At 39.9% G+C, this 19673-nt stretch overlaps 1 protein-coding gene across 19 annotated transcripts in view; it reads right to left on the bottom strand.

Annotated features, from left to right (window-relative positions):
• The window catches only part of ANKS1B (ankyrin repeat and sterile alpha motif domain containing 1B), a 1143054-nt gene that overhangs the window by 273864 nt on the left and 849517 nt on the right, over nucleotides 1-19673 (bottom strand). For all 19 annotated transcript variants that reach the window (XM_047741072.1, XM_047741077.1, XM_047741075.1 and 16 more), the window contains one exon: nucleotides 16791-16943. In XM_047741072.1, the coding sequence (XP_047597028.1) occupies nucleotides 16791-16943 (153 nt within the window). The remainder of the gene's footprint in view (nucleotides 1-16790; nucleotides 16944-19673) is intronic.

Here is a 19673-nt window from a genome sequence, read left to right on the forward strand (position 1 = left end):
AGAGAGAGAGAGAGAGGGAAGAAGGCTTCTTGCTGAGCAGAGAGCCCGATGTGGGACTCGATCCCAGGACCCTGAGATCATGACCTGAGCCGAAGGCAGCGGCTTAACCCACTGAGCCACCCAGGCGCCCCTGTTTTGTTTTGTTTTTTGCTTTTTGTTTTTGTTTTTTTCCTGAAAGGTGCTCTCAGATCAGTGTGAAAAGACAGATTGGGAGGATAGTCAGCTGGAAAGCTATGAAACAATTCACAGCCCTGCTGTGGGCAGGTTGTCAATCACTGTGTGTGAAGTTGGTGCTGATTTTTTTTTGAGTCCACAGTCATTCTCCTATTTCTACTCAGGGATACCATCTTAGATAGTCGAGTTCCTTGACAGATAGCAGGTCAGTAGCTGAGGACATGCCACCTGGTGTGTGGCTGTGGAGGGAGTGCACACTTCTCAGCCCCGAACCTCAGGTCTCCTGTTTGTTGTACTAGCAGGTTCTCAGGAGAAAAATCTTCTGCATGAAAGTGTGGCCCCGTGTAGGGTACAGAGTGCAGAAATGACTTTTGGCCACATTTTGCGTTTTCTCAAACACAGATTACAAATATTTATTTCAAATGCAAAGAAGGGCTGAAGTGTTACATACTCCTATAAATAAAGAAATAAATGTATAATTTATATATTTAGATATATTTTATATATTTATAAACTGTAAAATGGCTTCTAGACATTTCTACTTGGAATGTGTGGTAGGTAGTTCAAACTTAACCATTTTGGACAGAACTCTTGATGTCTCCTCCCCAATTTTTCCTCCTAAATACTCCCAATCTAAGGAAATAGCTCAGGCCAAGGACCTTTGGCTTATCCTCAATTTCTCTCACTTGTAGTCAGTGTCTGTCTATTCTGATTTGTTGTCTTCACTACAACTTCAGTGCAAGGCACCATCATCTCTTGCCTCAGCTACTAGGAGAGGCTCTGAGCCCGATTTTCACTCTCCCTTTGCTGACACCCCCCGCCCCAGGTCTGTCCTTCCCACAGCAGTGAAATGAGCCTTTACAACATAAACCAAACCACATCACACTCTCTTACTCTGACCCCCTCTGAAGGCTTCCACTTCCACTTTGAATATAATTCAATCCTCTTACATAAGCCACATGACCAGGGCATCTCTGACATCACTTCCTGCCAGCCTTGGCCCTGTGCTTCTGCCATGACAGCCATGCTGGCTTCCTCCCTGGTCCTCAGACTGGCCAAGCATGGTCCTGCCTCAGGGTATTTGCAGTTGCTGTTCCCTCAGTCTGGCCAGCTGATCCCACATTTCATGGCTTATTCCCACATTTCATTCAGATCTCTGCCCAGATGACACCTCCTGGAAGTCATTTCTGACCAGCTTCCTCAAGATCGAGTCACTTTCTGTCCCTCTCACCCTGACTATATTTCTTCATAGCCACAAATGGTTGCCTCTTCTAGGCCCTCCACCATCAGGTAAGTGAAGTTTGACTTTGACAATTTTGCTTCCTGTGGCTCTTTCTTTCTTTCCCCACTCTTCCTTTGACATCAATGTGGTCTATGAATATTTTTAAGTCCCATTCTGTGAAGGGCATTGGGGGTGGACATACAGCTGAGCCTACAGGTCCTCAAAGAGTTTGGTGTCTGGCAGGGGTGGGGGTGACAAGGACAAACCCAAATAAATAAAGGGGCTATTATAAGGTTAAGTGTGTTTCCCCAGAGGAAGTAAGGAACCAGCACTTGAATTTGGCCTATCTCACTCTGAGTCCTGCCTTTTCCCCACCCTGCCACCCAAGTCTGCTTACCCTCTGGTGCTTCTCTGCATTTCTAAATTTGCTCTACAACTCTCTCCTCCCTTACTCTCAATCCAAAGCCCCAACTCCTGCATTTCTTGGTGAAGTTCTAGGTCAGCTGATTATCTGGTCACCGTGGTCCACAGGAAGTGAGCATGACTCAGTTCTCTCAGGTGACTTTTGCTTTGCAACTTGCTCTTTTCTGCTGCACCAGTCTCAAGGAGATGCATGTGAGGGATGGTTTCTTTACCTACTTTTGCAGGAGACTGTGGAGGAAAAGGTACCATGTGGGGTCTGCTTAGTTACTTTGAGCCTTTCCATCTTGTCCCAACTCTCTAGGCATTCAAGGACCAGCGCACAAAGTAGCTTGGGCATAGACTTTTCTTCAGTACAGCTTCTGAAGGGACTTTTCTTCAGTACAGTTTCTGAAGGACAGTGGGTAGTTCAGTTTTGGCATTTGGGAGGTGTTAACAGAGCCACCCTCTCTGTTCTTTGTCTGGATGTGCGCATCTGTGTGTGTGGTGGTGATACGGGGTTATTTACAGCAAAGTACCTCAGACTTTCATCTTGAGGAACATGTGTAATCCAGTGGCTGCCACCAGGAAGAAAAAGAACTCTCTTAGGCAGCCATCAAGGCTAACATTGTTGGAAAATTGCTCTATTAGGGTGAGAACATGAGGGGAAAGTTTGTGTGTGTTCTATTCATTCTGTTGTTAGATGTGACTCTGTTTCGAGACCAGCACAGTCCAGCTCCTTTAAAGGTACAAGACATTGGTGAATGTAAAATAAAAAGGACTGATGGCTTCTCTCATTAAAACTCAACCAGTTCCTTTCACACTACTTCATCTGGGTCAGCTGAGGCTGTTAGAACAAATTACCATAAAGTAAATGGCATAAACAACAGAAATTTATTTCTTGCAGCTCTGGAGGCTGGAAGGCCGAGATCAGTGTGCAGCACAGTGGAACTCTGGTGAGGACCCTCTTCTGGGTTGTAGACTGCCCGCTTCCTATTGTGTCCTTACATGGTGAAAAGTGAGCTAACTCTCTGGTTTCTTCTTATAAGGGCCATAATCCCATTCATAAGGTCTCTACCCTCATGACTTAGTGACCTCCCAAATTCTCGACCTCCAATTGTCATGACTTTGGGATCAGGGTTTCAACGTGTAACTTTGGTGCGGGGTGGGGGAAAGCAAACATTCAGCACACTGCAGTGTATCAGATGGGAGTGTCCATGGTGTGCATCTCCTAGGATTAAGGTGGGATGAAATGTGTCAGTATATGACAGTGGTTGGAACCCTGCTTCATACATAAGCATCCTTGGGTCAGCCGGCAAATATTTATTTGCCACTTACAGCGTGATAGGCAGTTTCTAAGAGCTGGGGATACAGGAGTAAACGAAATCTATCTGCAATCTAATGGAGCTCATGGTGGTTAACAAGAAGGCAGAGCCAGGATGAAAATCTTGCTGTCAAGTCTAGCACCAGAGCACCTCTTATTCACTGAGAGAAGGAAGGTAAATAAGAACCTGGAGACACATGAACCAGGAGACTGGACATCAGGAGTAAAGCCATAGATGTGTGCTTGACAGCCATCAACCCGAAGGTGCCAGCTGAAGTCTTTCCATAGGTGATACTGTCCAAGAGCCTAACATTGAAGAGAGGAGATCTGAGCACAAAATCTTCAGCAAAACTGACATTTCATAAAGAGGAAGATGGAGGACAAGGTACTGAAACTCCTGCTACTGTATAATTGTTACTATTGCTATTACTCTTGTGTCTGTCTAGCGGAGGCAATTAACCTAAGGAACTACATTCAATGAAAAAAACTCGTCATTAAGGTAATCATAGAACTGATATCCCATCACCTTTGCTTATTCTGTTGGTGAAAAGCAAGTCGTAAGTTCTACCTGCACTCGAAGGGAGGTGATTAGACAGGGATACGACTTATTAGGAACCACTCCAGAGTGTGTTCATATATTCATTGTTTCATTTGGCTGCCTACCTTTTATTATTGAATTTGACAGTTCTTTATACCTTATGGAGGCACTTTTTAAACTTAAATGTATACTTTTCTTCCTCCTCCAAAATATTGGTTGCATACTCACTCTGAGCAAAGAGTTGGTATGCAACAAATACTTGAGTAAGGCATGAGAATGATTTTCACTAGACAGATACTTTAGGATTTAATTTTCTAAAGTAATTTAGTTCCATGGCCAATTAATTCACCAATATTTCATCTTTTTATAGATCTAGCAAATCCATTATTATACAGTGTGTTTATCATCCATGTTACTATCCTCTACTTGTTAAATATGTGGGGGGGTTCCTGTCCTCAAAATTTCCATACATTTGAGCCCCATGTCCATTAATATAGTACCCTATCTATTTTTCCCCCTGTGGGCCCCCATACTTTAGCAACACTAATCATTGGAGATTTTCCAAGATGGTTTTGATTATTCATGTATTTTGATTGAAGGTTCAGAAACAATAATAAGCACATTCATACTTATAAAATTCTCTCTTCTCTAATCAAAACTTCTCTTTTGTGGTGGACTGATTGCACTAATAGTCCCAATTTTTCATCCTGACCTGCATCCAAGCTATTTACTATGCATTTCAGCTCATCTTGTAAAGAGATGAACTCTAGCCTCGCCTCTCAACTTAATTCTGAGCTCGTCATGGCTCCTTTGGCCAACCATGAGCAGATAGGATGCAAGCAGAGGCTTGAAAATGGGCTTGTTTCTTTCTGTCTTTGCCCTAGGTCGTGCCTGGGAGAGCAAGTTAGAGGATGGAGCACCTGGAGTAGAGCCAGGCTGCCCCACTTGTCTCAGCTGCCACCATCCAGATCAGCAGACCAGAGCCCACTGCCAGATGTGAGATCAAAAGAAATTGAGCCAAGGCCAGCCTAAATTACTGACCCACAGACTTGTGAGCTAAACAAATGCTTATTGCTTTAAGCCCTGCATTTTCAGACAGATTGTTGCACAGCATTGCTGTGGCAATGGAAAACTGATAATGTGTCCCATAAATCTGGGGAATTTGGAAGCTGCCCCTCCATTTGTCTGCCATGAAACAAAGATGGAGGGTTTTCTATTTGCAAAGCATTGTACAAAATGCTCTACTAGGTTATTTCAGTTAATCCTGAAGACGAGATTGTCTAGAAGATAGATAATATTATTATTCAAATTTTCAAGGCAAGGAAATTTTAGAGGTAAAATTAAAGAAGGTTAAGTGACTTGCATAAGGTAGTTAAATGATCAGAAATAAAATGGGCAGTTAAACCCTGGAAGACTGATTTTAGAGCCTCTATACTTTTACTATTGATGCTTGCTGTTTACTCTCTTGGTCCCCCCATCTCACCTTTTCTCCTGCCCACCTCCACTCTCTTCAGAAGAAGACCCTGTGTTCCAATTTGGGATATAGAGACCACATTATATTTAGTTCTTAATAGTACTTTCTTTCTTACATCTAGTATAAATGGCCATCTTCCCCATTAGTCTGGAAGTTCTTTTGAGGGTAAAGTCTATAAAATACTTACTGTATTTTTTTCCCACAGCTACCATGAAATCAAATTTTTAAGAAGATAATGATCCTATTTAAGTTTTAGAAAATCTAATTATCCCCCAAAAGCAGTTTATATCAAAGTAAGACTCTCCTAGAGAATATATATATTTTTATGTTAAACACATGTACACAAACACATTTAAAAGGGCACTGTTATCCCAAATTAATCTAATTGATGAAATGCACAGCAGAGGGTTTTTCCTATTTTGTCATACAGCTTTAGGCTTATGGTGTTTGAATTTAGAGTTTTATGTTTATAAAATTAAAATTCTCCTGTTTCGTGTTTTATTATATTAATATTATAAACAGGGATTGATATAAAACTAGCACTGAATTTGCAATGTTTCTGCAGATGTACTTCAGGTACACTGCCACCAGGTGGCGGCAGGGTGCCAGGCATAAGGTTTGTACAGTTTTACATGCTTTTGAGAGGTTCAAGGTAATAGCTTTTTGCTTGAGTTCAAAAATAATTTGAGACCACAGATATTCTAACTTAACATATCTCTTTAGCAAAATAGCTAGACTTAAACTCTAAATCAATCTTAAACATCTTTAAAGCAGATATAAATCCCAAGCTACAAAAATCACCTACATAATATCTCTCCTTTCCAGCTTTTTGAGTTATTTTCATGGTGGGCTGATTCTAGCACTAATCTTGCATACTTACTTCAGTAAAAATGTTAATCTTTATGATTTACTCTGAGTCTTTATTTATTGTCATCTCCTCCATCATAGCTCATATGTCAAGTTTCAAAATTCCTAATAATTTTCTTTTAACAAAAACACCTCTTTGGCTTCCATTTCCTCTAAGATAGAGATTTATCTTTTCAGTATGAGCTCAGATCTCCCAAGGAAGACCCAAAGCATTTCTCCATCAGGATAGCATGAAAAGTTTATTTGCATTTTATGGAGGATTTTGTCCGTTTTATTTTCTGCACTATAGGAAGAATCCATTAGACTTTTTCCCCTCTCAAAGCTCCTAGAAGCACAGAGCCAATTTACTGTATTTATCTATTTAACTGAAGTATACACGAATCTCCTTAGCAACAGGCTCTGCCCTAAATATCTCCATAGATTTCTTAAAGACACAAAAAGTCTTCAAAGCTGTTAGAAACCTGAGCAAAATGCAGAATAAAAAGTTAAGTGACTTCATTATAATTAATAATGCTATATATTTAAAAGAAGCAATTTCAATGTGGAGAAGATATCAACTAGTTCAAAAAGCAGTCAGAAGTTCCCACGCTTACGGAGCATCAAGCTGAAACTTTGCAACAGGCTTTAAGGTTGTAAGATTAAAGACAGTAAGTTGAGAATGAGTACATCCCTAACCTCTGAGCTACACCCCTGCTCTGCCCTAAGGTGTTCTGTTTCAAGAATAAAGAAGAGTAGCGTGGCTGAGTCAAGGGTCTATGCTATGTGGTTGGGGGGGGAAATAAACAAAAGAAACTAGCAATTCTGTACCTAAGTGTTGTCAGGGAGAAAAAGGTGGGGGAAGATCCTCAGCGGCTTTATCCTGAATGTTGCTACAGGAGCCGAGAGAGTCGTTCCACCCGACATTCGCCCACTCCAGGAGTGCAGATTTAGAGGAGCACTAAGCAGTGAGGGGTGAGGGCAGGGCTGGTAGGGAAAGATGATACCTGCTGGGGGTCTTGGTGGGGGGAGGTTAAGAGGCCAGCACAGCAGAGAGGGGTTGGAGTTGGGAAGGGGGCAAGAGAGAGAGGCTGAGCAGTGTATTCCTAGAGACCAGATTGGCACGGAACAGGGCTTTCTAGGTCCCAGCAGGTGAGTGCTGAGAGTAAGAAGCAAATGGCACCTAAGCTGTGAGAGCAGGCTCCAGGGGAGCTGGCCAGTTCGGAGCCTAACTCTGGGAGACAGAGCTGGGGAAGAGAGAAAGAAAGAGAGGCAAAACAACAATAAAATAGGGAGGGATGAAAAAAGGGCTGGATAATAAAAAGCTCTCATGTGATTTTGAGTCTCACAGAAAACCTATGAAGCCGGTGGGGTGGATACTGTTATCTCCTATTTACCAATGAGAGACTGAGGTCCAGAGGTGGTAAGTGACGGAAGGTCTCATACCGAGTGGCAGATACAGGACTCCAAGTTGAGTGACCTGATTTCAATGTACAGATGAAAGAAGAGTGGATGCACTTGAAACCCTGACACATACCACGTGTCCTGCCTTTACTTTATAAACCGTAAGTACATTTTTTTTTTTTTTTTTACATAACCAGGCCTTAGCCTTGTAAGGATCAAACTGAAAAGTCTTAGTCACTATTGAAAAGCATTTCTGAAGTGTATTGTATTTGTCCCAACCTCCTTTGAGCACTGGCTATAATTTACCCATTCTTGATATGTAGGCCTCTAACAATGAAAACTGGACTCTGTATTTATGTACTTCCAATTGAGGGATACTCCCAGGCTCAACGGAGATGCACGGGTTTTACTGCTGTCATGCCTAATGGATTTGTGGCTCCAGAGAGCTGCACACCAGAATCGGCTGAGTCAGCTCCTTGCCTCCCAGTCAGCTATTGCTTCGTGAGTGTGTTGGCTTCTGGCCCCTACCTACTCTAATCATGTTATTCTCCTGATTAAAATCCTTTAAATGGCTCCCCACTGATTACAGAAGGAGTTTTCAACCCAGGCAGCACATTAAAATCACCTGGGGAGCTTTTAAAAACTCCCGGTGCCCAGATGCCATCACCAAAGATTTTGATTCAATTGTTCAGCTGTGGGCTCTAGCCTGTAGGGATTACCAAAAGTAGCATGGGTTTGGGCTTCGGCCAAGATGGATTAACAGGGATTGGATTTATCCCCACCTTGCTTTCACCTGAAACAACTAAAAATCCTGACACAATATATGAAATATTGATTTTTAAGAGGTTGGAATGAAGCAATGAAGGACATTGATCCCTGAGAGAAGAGAAACAGACAGAGACCTACAGTTGTCCTAGCTGACCCCCTTAAGAGAATTTCCAGGCCATGGTGCAGGAAGTGGACTCCAGGGAACCTGGAAGACTCTTTGAATTGAGAGGATGGAGATGAGGGTCTAAAGAGACTGAAGGGGCTGCAGTGTTCTGGGCAGAATAGTAGAGAGGATAGAGTACTGATCAGCACATGCATATGAGGAAACCTTTTGAGGCCAGATTAAAAACAACAACAACAACAACAACAACAACAACAACAACAAAAGTACCTGAAAAGATCAGTGGGAATAGGATATAGAGTTCAAATGGGGTTGATAATAGTTTGTACTATTCAAACTGGGAAATCTGGAAACCCACAGGGCATGGAGAGAATACTCAGAGACATCTTGCCTCAGTAGTAGAAGTATTAGCCATGCATTAAATGATGCTCTGGGCTTGCTAGACAATCTTCAAAGCAAGACCTGAAAGGGTCAGAGTATATCCAAGGAACTTTTCTATGTTCCAGAACAAAGCTCAAGAATAGCTACAGGAATACAAAAATATCCAGCACCCAACAAAGTAAAATTAATAACATCTGGCATGCAATAAAAATTACCAGGCATGCCAAGAACAATGAGGAGAAAAATCAATCAGCTGAAACCAATCCAAAACTGACACAGATATTGGAATTAGAAGACGAGGGCATTAAAACAGTTATTATAACTGCACTCCATATGTTCAATAAGTTAGAAGAAAGATTGAGCATGTTAAATAGAGATATGGAAAAATATAAAAAAGACTCATGTCTAAATTCTGAAGATTAGAACTATAATCACTGAGATAAAAAAAACTGGGTGTTAATAATAGCAGATTAGATAGTACAAGAAGAAAAGATTAGTGAACGTGAAGTTATACAATAGGGACCATCCAAATGAATCACAGAGAGAAAGATATTGAATGAACAGAGCATTGAGGAGCTGTGGCCCAACTTCAAACAGTGTAATATACATGATTGGAGTTTCCAAAGCGGAGGAGAGAGAGTATGGCGGAGCAGATAACACTTTAAGAAACGTCCATGGATCAGCCACTATCGAAAATTGTGTGGATGTTCTACAAAAATTTAACAATAGGATTACCATTTGACCCCGTAATCCAACTTCTAGGTATATATCCAAAAGAACTGAAAACAGGATCTCAAGGAGATATTTGCACACTGATGTCTACAGGGGCGTTGTCCATAATCAAAAAATTCAAAAGGTGGAAGCAACCTAAATGTGTATCAACAGATGAATGGATAAAGAGAATGTGATATATACATACCATGGGTATTATCCAGCCTTAAAAAGAAGGAAATCCTGTCATATACTATAACATGGATGGACTTTGATGACATTATGCTAAGGGAAATAAGCTAGTCATGAAAAGACAAATACTGCACGATACCACTTATGTGAGGCATCTAGAGCAGCAATCAAACTCTTAGAAGGCAGAATGGTGGTTGCAAGGAGTGGGGAGAGGGGAAGTAGGGGAATTATTCAATGGACATAGGTTCAGTTTTGCGAGATGAAACGCTCTAGAGATCTGCTGCACAACAATGTGCGTAAATACCACTGTACTTAACGCTTAAAAGGGCTTAACGTGGCAAATTTTATGTGTTTTTGACTATAATAAAAATGATGGTGGTGAAGATTGCATAACTGGAATATATTAAAATGAGCAAATTGTATGATTTGTGATTTATTTGTTAATGAAGACATAAAAACAAATTCAGGATGTCACACAACAATGAGAGTGAAGGTACTGTCCTAAAACTACATTCAGTGTGATGCAGATGAAGGAAGCTCCACGTGAGAACAAACTGTCCAAAAACAAACGCACTGAACTCTGCTCTTAAAGACACTAGTGATTGGAGGGAGCCTTTTGGGTGCTGGCGATTTTCAATTTCTTGTTATGGGCGCTAGTTACAGGTATGTAATTTTTTGGTGAAAATTCATTAAGCAATAAATACACTTATGATTTATATGGATTTTTGTGTGTCCATAGAAAAATTTTGAAAAGTTGAGGGGAAAAGGAGAAATATAAGAATTTAAAGGGAAACCAAAAAAATAAAAAGAGAATGACCAAAACTTTTCCAAAGTTAATGAAAGTTACAGACCTCATATCTAAGAAGCTCAAAGATCATTTACACACAAGAAATATGAGGAAAATGTCATCAGGATTCATCATAATCAAATTGCTCAAAACCAGTAATAAAGTCAAAGAAAAAAAAAAGACAAGTTATATCCAGAGGAAGAGCAACAACAACAAAACCAAAAAAAGAAAGGATAACAGCAGATGTCGCCTCAGAAATAATGCAGGAGAGGATGGTGGATCCACATCTCTGAAGTACTGTTACACTAGAATTCTATACTCAGCAAAAACAGCTTTGGAAAATAAAGTCCTTTTACCAGCGGCCCACACCATAAAAAATGTTAAAGGAAGAGCTAGTACAGGAAAATGATGGCAGATGGAAATACAGTTCCACACAAAGGAATGACGAGCAGGGAGGGCTTTGTGGGTTGTGTGACCTATGAGGTTATGCAAGGAGCTGCCCTTTGAAGGAATCTGTGCTCAGCTTAATGCATTGCTGGCACTTTAAAAAAATCTTTTAATAATTTTTAAATAAAGGGTCCCATATTTTCATTTTCCACTGGATCCTCCAGTTATGAAGAATTAATGATTCTAATGAAGATTCCTGTGCAGCCCATGACGGTGGGGGAGAAGGCTGGGAGGCTGAGCTTGGCTTGGGTCCTATGTTCAGGCATGGAAGATTATAGGAGGCTTCTTCAGAGGAAATTAAGAATGCTTTGATTTTTAATCAGGGGAAGAGTGAATGACATCTGGTGGGTGTGGGGAAGGAAACAAACAGCAGTTGTCCACTTAGATAACCTTTTTAAAGGCAGACATTTCTAGATAGAACGTGATTTTCCTTTTTGTACAGAGGTGGTTCATAAATGGCTATAATCAGAGGGTTTTAATTCTTCATGAAATTCATTTTTGCTGAGTGTTCTCTTCAGGCCCAAATACCTTGTTTAGTTTCGGTATGAGTGTGAGTGTGTGTGTGTGCTAATTCTAGCATCAACACTTCAATAATGCCTATTCCATCATATTGATCCTTAGGCACCACAAATATGTAAATTTTTTTTGGATACAAAAGAAAAGCTGTATTGTTTCCAGTGAAGTTCTCATGTTTCAGTGTATTCTAGGTAGTATGATCTGATTTCAGTGTAGGTCAAGGCTCTAAAGTCGAGAGCAGCCTGATAGGCGCGGATATGCAAAATGTGGGGAAAGACAGCTGAGCCAAGAGTACCAGTGTTAGCCCATCACCACTCCCCAGGCCAGATAGGAAAGGGCTAAAAATCACTGGAAAGTGAGCATGTGTTTGGGGATGACTGCTCCTCTCATGTAAGGAAGGGAGAAGGGTGCTTTTCCCCAAACAGCCACGTGAGGGAAGCTTCCAGAGAATTGCTGCAAGAGCTTGCAGTTCAGATGCAGTGAGTGAGGGGGAGGGAGTCCAGGGGCTTTGGCTGATACAGATCTGCGCGAGTCTGAAGCTCAGAGGTTGTGCCTAGCAGTCCCCAAGTCTTGTGAGGAGCTGGGTGTACTGTATGTGGATGGAAGTGGAATTCTTACATCCACGGAGAATTTATAGTTTGTTCTACACTTGAATACTCATATCCAGTTATTTAGTTAAAGCCTTTGGCTTTCATTAAAGTTGTTAACATTTGAAGTGTTGAATGATGTAGCCTCCCTGATGTGGAAATATGAATGTTTTTCTCATTTATTAATGTCCTATAGTGAAGGCATAACCTTTTACTTAAAATAATTGGTTTGGAAATGGAATTATAACATTTACCCTCCCCTTACATCCCCTGCAATTTGTGAATTTGCTGGTTATTCTTCTTGGTTGGGAGTATGAGTTACTATTTGCCTTTAACCGATATGTGTACCCAGACACGTACACACGTACTTACATGCATGATGCAAAAAAAACTTTTAGGGAGTAAATTTAATTGCAGTTACAAGCAGGGAGGGTATGGTAGGTAGGAGTGAGAGTTTATAATGCTGATCATGAAATAAAAAACATCAAAGCAAGTAATGAGTCTAAACTTGATACTGATACTGTATTTCTATAGCATTTAAAGCAAATAAAGTCACACAAGGATTTAACACAAAATTAGAATGTGAAGTTTGAAAGATTCTTAGTACATCTCCAAGTGATTAGATTATCACAAATTTCCCTGGAAAGGTAGTAATTAAATCAACAACACTGCAAAAAACCAAAACAAGACAAAGCAAAATGAAAACAAAAACTGAAAAACCAAAAGCCAGAAAAATCTGACAGTCCTAAATGAACGGGTAATGTAAGTATAGTATCATCAGCTATTAGACAAGAAGTAAATGATCTTCTAATCAATTTGCTGCTACATATATAAGTCAAATGATTTTCTTGGGACACATATGAGTATTGCTACCTTAATTATTTTGTTTTTACCCGAAGGTATTTAAAACACAACTAACCACTGTAGTTAGATTTTTAAAGCTATTCTTGTACTTATGAACAGAGAATTAAGGATGCACTAAAGCTGATTTTAATTTTCTTCTTTTGGTGGCTACTTTTCTTTTTAAAGATTTATTTATTTTAGAAAAAGAGAGAGAGAGTGGGGTGGGGTGGGGTGGGGTGGGGAGGGGCAAGAGGGAGAAGGAGAGAGAGTCTTAAACAGATTCTGCATTGAGCATGGAGCCCTACCTAGGGCTAGATCTCACGACTCTGAGACCACAACCTGAGCTGAAACCAAGTCAGATGCTTAACTGACTGCACCACCCAGGCGCACCTTGGTGGGTATTTTATCATTATCCTTATTGTAGGGTATCATAAGCATTGGTGAAAGCCAATAGGAAGAAATTTGTGACTTGCTCTACACTAAGATTCACACATTAATAAACTGGACAGTGTTCAAATTTATCTCATCTAACCAAAATCCTCTTGGTAGGTACTCAGTGGTAAAATAAATCATTAAATATTAATAATAGTTATTAATTGTCATACTTTTTTGATGAGGTTATCAATAGCAGTAGGAACTTCTGTGTAAACGTGGTAATACCTTGTACAAGGCCTGAGTAACTTTCTGCGTAAAGAAAATTCATGTATTAATGCACGGTTAACTAGTGTTTAGTTCTCTCAACAAGCCTTGGAGAGGACTGTAATTCAAGCGAGAGGTTTATCCAGCTAGAGCATCTGCACAGGGAACAACTTGCCTGACAATCTCTCTCAGTATATTCATATAACACTAAAATATCAGTACAAAAGTAAGAGTAGTATTAATGATGTTATTAATGATAGTAGCAGACACAGACAAAACAAAGCTGTTAATAAAAGAGCTTCTGTGTATGAAGCATAGATTAGGGAATAAAAGGAATAATTATTGGCATCTAAATTCTCTAAGTCTAGACACATATGGGCCTATAAAACCTATGTCTTAAAAGTTTCTTTGCTTGATTTCCACGGCTGAGAATGCTGATATTAAGAAATGAGATTTCTATTAATCTCCCTCATCCCTGTACTTTGGGTAGTTTTATGACCAAAATCTTCATATTTTCATTAGGTTATGGCAATAATGCACTCCACAAAAAAAAAAAAAAAAAGGGACTTTGGGGTCTTTTTATAATTTCCGGTGCATTTGTACTTTTCAAGTCAGAATTTTGTATAGTTTTCATCTCTTTATGAAAATACTTTGAATAAACTTATACTCACTGAGACTGTCACACTATTTTCAAATATCAAGCAAAACACCATGTGAAATTGGAGGTTTCATCAATATTATTTAATGATGCTAAACGTATTTATAATTATAGCAGCAGCCAGCCTGTCACCCTCTTTTCTCCTCCCCTCCACCAGTAGCCCCCTGTACCAAAGACTGCCCCTTACCTTGCACTTTTCTCTTTACATAGAACAACAGTTATTGAAGCCAAATGGCTTTCTTAAAATGAGCCACTCATTACAAAGAGTTAGGATATGAATTTCTCTAAAAAGCTTTGCTTTAAATCAAAGTGACTGCACATTCCCTTCAGGCTAGAAAACAACAAATTATGGGTACTTAATATAGAATTACTGGGCCCATATATTATATATGAGAATATTTTATATTTGGACATCTTCCCTCATTAGTTGGGATAAATTAAACCCTTGAATTTGAGACTAGTCTAAAGCTTTGTAAGCCAGAAAGCACACATTTGTGCCTTTCTTTCATTTTAAAACCCAAGAACCCAGAATCATCAAATGCATCACCCTCGTAGCAGTTCTGGGGAGCATAAAAATTTTGTTCTCTGATTTCCAAGTCTAAAAGTACAGATCCATTTTTGTTTATAATAAATATATCTATGGAATTAAATGACTCGCAAAGCCTCCTCAAGAGTGTGAACTTGACCATAAAGATGTCACAACTTTAAATACTATCAGCTTTAGGAAGATATACTGGGTTGATATCAGATGCAGATGTACTCCAGGCCAGAAGAATTGGCCTCAAGATCTAAGACGCAGTGACTGTCTTTTCCAGTTCTGATAACAATGCTTGTGACAGCTGCTTCTCACAGGAATGAAGACAGATTTTATTACAGCACCTGTAGCTAAAGGGAAAATATTTAAAGAGTCTGTATGCACGAAAAAGACTGTTCTTCTGTCCCAACTCCAGGCTGGTTGGCCTGTGGGTGGTGGTAGATCAGTCCCTGAGCCCTGGCAGTAAGCCTGGGGCCTCAGAGTCTCACTGACCTACAGTCATTGCAATCATCCACAAAGGGACACAGTGACTGAACAGGGATCCCTAGGCTGCTGGTCCCCCCAGTGCTGGGAAAAGTGTGGGTCCCAGCTCACACCTTAAACGTTAGCCCCAGCATTTGGATTTTGAGAGACTTCTAGGCCTTCTTCAATGATCCTTGCTTCAAAGAAAACATTTTATAGTAGACTTCTATTGGAATCCCTTCTTCTCAGTGAGGGATTACTGCTAATGCCCATTAAGCGAGTGACTCATGTGCTAAGTATTTGTTCTTCAGTGGGGAACAAGATTATCTGGAAGACTTTATGCAGAGATATTTGTGAAGTTGTATAATTGACTAGAATGTCACCTAATTGGAAACAAGTTTGTTTGATCTATGGAAGGTCCCTCTTTAACATATGGCTAACCATAGCCATCAGATGAGTCCTGGATTCTTGGTGGAGAACTTAAATCTCCTGCATGCAACCAGAATACAACACACACTCCATGAGTTCCACTGTGTTGCCACACAAGCTAAGAACAAATTAATCAGAGGCTTTCAGTCAGACAGTGAGTTTCTGCAGAAATAATGATAGCTTTTGTGAGGGAGTAAGGACAGAAAGCAAAGAGTAACTGATGGCAAATTAGAAGAAGGAGCCAAGAATTTGTCCATTTACCGTGATTTTTAGATCAAAGGACAGTTTTTATGAGATGTTCTGGAAAAGATATTATTTTTAAGATAGACTTTTAAAAGCAGAGAATAATTAGTTACTACTAATAACAATAATTTAAAATAATTAATGGCATGCAATAGGCAGTGACTGGACTTGTGGAGAGAAAGTGGCATAAAGAGTAGAACGAATCTCTTTCGAACAGGCAGAAATTTATTTGCCTTATCTTTCAGGTTATGAGTGTTTCTTAAAGTTTTAGAATATAAAATTCAAATCTAATAAATTATCTAAAAGATTAAGGGATTTTTCACTCATTTTGGAGAAGAAATGTTCAGGATGTCAAAGATAATGTGAAGGCATGATGATTATATGTTACTTCTTCATTCTTTCATTCCTTGATGCCATTGGATGTCAATGAACAGTCAAAATGAAATAAATATCAGTATTAAGGCCGTTTATATAGATCTAGTTGATCTCTCTGGGCTTGCATACACAGTAACATATGTTGACCAGTTTTCATGGAAAATCTATGCCAAGTATATAAATAAAACAGAGACAACTTAAGATTAGATACAAGCTCTGGATAGTAAAATTTTGATATTACAGCAGCTATTATTATTAATAAGAACAAAAGCAGTGTCTTCGAGATTGCGGTTTATATATGCGGCCAAGGAACAGAGACAAGGAAACATAATAGAGGTAGGAAACTAAAATTGAGAACTCTAATCTTTAACAGTGAATACGAACAAGATCAGGATGGGAGCCTATTTGTTATCATGACCATATCCTGAGCAGACTAAATTTTCTACAATGGAAATCCTCCAAACGCTTGGGAAGTTTTCTTGGATAACGCAAAACACCCTGAGAGTCCTCCTCGTTCCCCACATCAAAACTTTGAAAGACAGTAAGCATGGAGCTTGACTGGAACCAAGACAGATGTATATTTAAAGCAGAAGGCATATCTGTAAATTGCTGATGGATGTCAAATAGTATTAAAGAAAGAAAATATTAACCTGCCTACAACGGGAATTTCATTTACCAAGTGTTGAATGGGTAAGGTATCTTTAAAAGACCAACTTACGTTAATAAGTTCAACCTCCCAGATTTTTTTCAACAGGTCCATCGACGTGTAGCCATTAATCAGAAAGGCTTTGGTGTAGTCACCTAGTTCAATGGAATCCAGCCACTCAGCGACAGAAGTGGGATGATAGCCATCGTGGCCAATGGGTCTCATCTGAAATAAAGAAAATCACATTAGGATGAGGATTACTTTGAGTTCCAACAAACAGAATGGATCTTGCCACTTGGAAGTTTATTTGATTTGAAGCAACAGTTCTTTTTGGATAAGAAAATAAGGAAAACCAAAATACTTGACACACAAATCTAAGTCACTAATAATTTTCATGCTGAATTAGTTTTCAAAAATGCACCCAGAAATTTCTAATTTAGCTGCTACGCCAACTCCATATTTGAGAAAACGAAATATGTCAAACTTCTGTTAGAGACATTATTGACATTCTGTTGGATGAAATTTAAAATCATGGCAGTTGAGCAGTATTAAATTCAATACTGAAGGCACAAGGAACTGCACTCTTAAAATGTAGATGATAATTCTCATATGTGCAACATCAAAGCATGTGAAAATACTGCACGACTCAAACATCCAAAGGAATTCATGCTTATGCAAGACATGTAGGTAGTACAAACATGCTGGAGAAACATACTGCAGTGTTAAGCCAGTAAAGAAGAGGCTTTTTGGTGTTTAAAGACCATGTGTTCTGCATAGACTCTACAGTATGTTAGACATGAATAGAGAACTTGCTGGCAGACAGGTTCCTATTTTTTGTCAGCTATATACAGATTTTTTTTTTCTTTAGGAGAACAAAGAAGTGTGACAGCAGCATAATGTTTCTGAGTTTAAATTGGAGTGTGAAAGTAATTTAAGCAAGAGAAACTTCTGGGTTTAAAATTTTGTATGATTATTCTAGTTTTTTTAGCTTTTATTTGAAATTTATTTGAATTTCTGGTTCTTGGTTTTTGAAGTAAGTCACTTCGAAGACTTGTGTTGCTCTGCCTGCCACACCGTGTAGCTAATGCTTCCGTTGGTCTGGACAGAAGGCACCTCATCAACCTGATGTTGCAATTCAGGATGGGGAAAGCAAAACTGGGCAAAATACATAGGTTCTCCTCTTCCTTCAGATTCAAAGAGATAAATATCAATGGAAATCTACATGATTCTGATTTGCATGGAGAAAAGATTAGTCTGGCTGTCAGGGATTCAGATTTTAATCCTAAACATGGTAGGCTTTGTTACTATGCAGTGTTCTCATTTTGAAGGTTCTTCTTACTTCTTCATCATGGATTCAAGGTGTTCATTAGGGATCAATACCTAGGCAAGGAGGGTTGAGAAGGAGGGTCAGGCAGAAGAGAAGTCAAATGATGATGGGCCCTGACAAAGCCTCTGTGAACCCTGGGGGAGCTCTGGTTCAGGTCATGCTCCTAGAGGTCCCGTGCTGGCAGCATGACTGGCCCTTTGTGCCTCACACTCTCTGTCACTGGATGTGGTCGCCATGGGAAAAGCAGGACTCTAGTGAGGCCGCTCTCCACAGCAGAGGCAGACCCTGCAGATGCTGACAGCTGGAGGCTGTCTGCTGGCCGCTCTCCTTCCTTGAAGAGAGAGCCTGGAGGGGCGTGTCCATGTCTCCCAGAAGACCATGGACCCAGATTCACCCAAGGTTTACATTTGGCCACACTGGGTTTCTACCTTTTTCTCTATACCCACTTCCTCATTCACATGCACACAGCACACGTTTTATTTTAGGTGAGCCATTGGGAAGACATTTCTTTCCCCCGAGCCTTTAGCAGACACGATGAAACGTTACCCCTTGATGCTTCAGCATGCATTTTCTAAAACCAAGGGCATTATCCTACATAGCCACAGTAGCAGCGCACTCAAGAAATCTAACATTGACCAGATTATGTTACCTAACATACAGTCCACATGTAAATTTTACAGGTCCCCAAAATAGAATTTGTAGCTTTTTCGTTTTTCCTCCTGGACAGGCTTAATCAAAGGTCAAGACAACTATGTTTTTGAAGTATTTCTTCTGCCTTTTTATCTCCCTTTTCTTCTTCTGGGATTATATTTACTCCATTTTTTAAAAAAGATTATTTATTTATTTATTTGACAGACAGAGATCACAAGTAGGCAGAGAAGAAGGCAGAGAGGAGGGCAGAAAGCAGGCTCCCTGCTGAGCAGAGGGCCCCATGTGGGGTTCAATCCCAGGACCCTGAGATTACAACCTTGGCCGAAGGCAGAGGTTTAACCAATGAGCCACACAGGAGCCCCTCCTTCATTTTTAAATTACTTTTTCTCCTTTCTTTGTTCCTATTGTTCCACACCCCAAACTCTTTTCCACTTTGAGGTTTAAAGTTCCTCTATTGGGAGTTACAGTATAATTTATCATTTGCATTAGAATCTGAATGGGATCAGACTTTTATGTGTCACTTTTACATTGGACTGACCCATTTTAGCTACTCACTGAACATTTGTTCAGTAACATTTAACACAATATTTATTCCATAATAGCTACAAATGTGAACGACAACTCAGGGTTTGTAAAATGAAGTTTAGTGGCAGATGCAAATAACTGAATGTTGTTTGTGTAAAACAGAAGATTCAGATCCAAAACAGAGGCACAAATGTACTAAGTACCTTCATATACCATAGAGTTATAAACATATTGGGGCTAGTGACATTCTCCAGGACTTATGAAGAGGTGGTTGAACCAATGCTACTATCCTGATTAATCCCTTCATCCTGGGAAACTCCCTGATTGCCCCAGTTGACAGAAAGAAATAGCCAGAGAAAGGGCAAGAAGGAAGGAAGAGAAGCTCACCAGAGTTGAAATTAAGGTTTGGCAAGGTTTCACTGTTAGCCCTCCAGAATCTGACCACCCCAGCA

This window comes from Lutra lutra, chromosome 8, assembly GCF_902655055.1.
Source record: "Lutra lutra chromosome 8, mLutLut1.2, whole genome shotgun sequence".
NCBI lineage: Eukaryota > Metazoa > Chordata > Mammalia > Carnivora > Mustelidae > Lutra > Lutra lutra.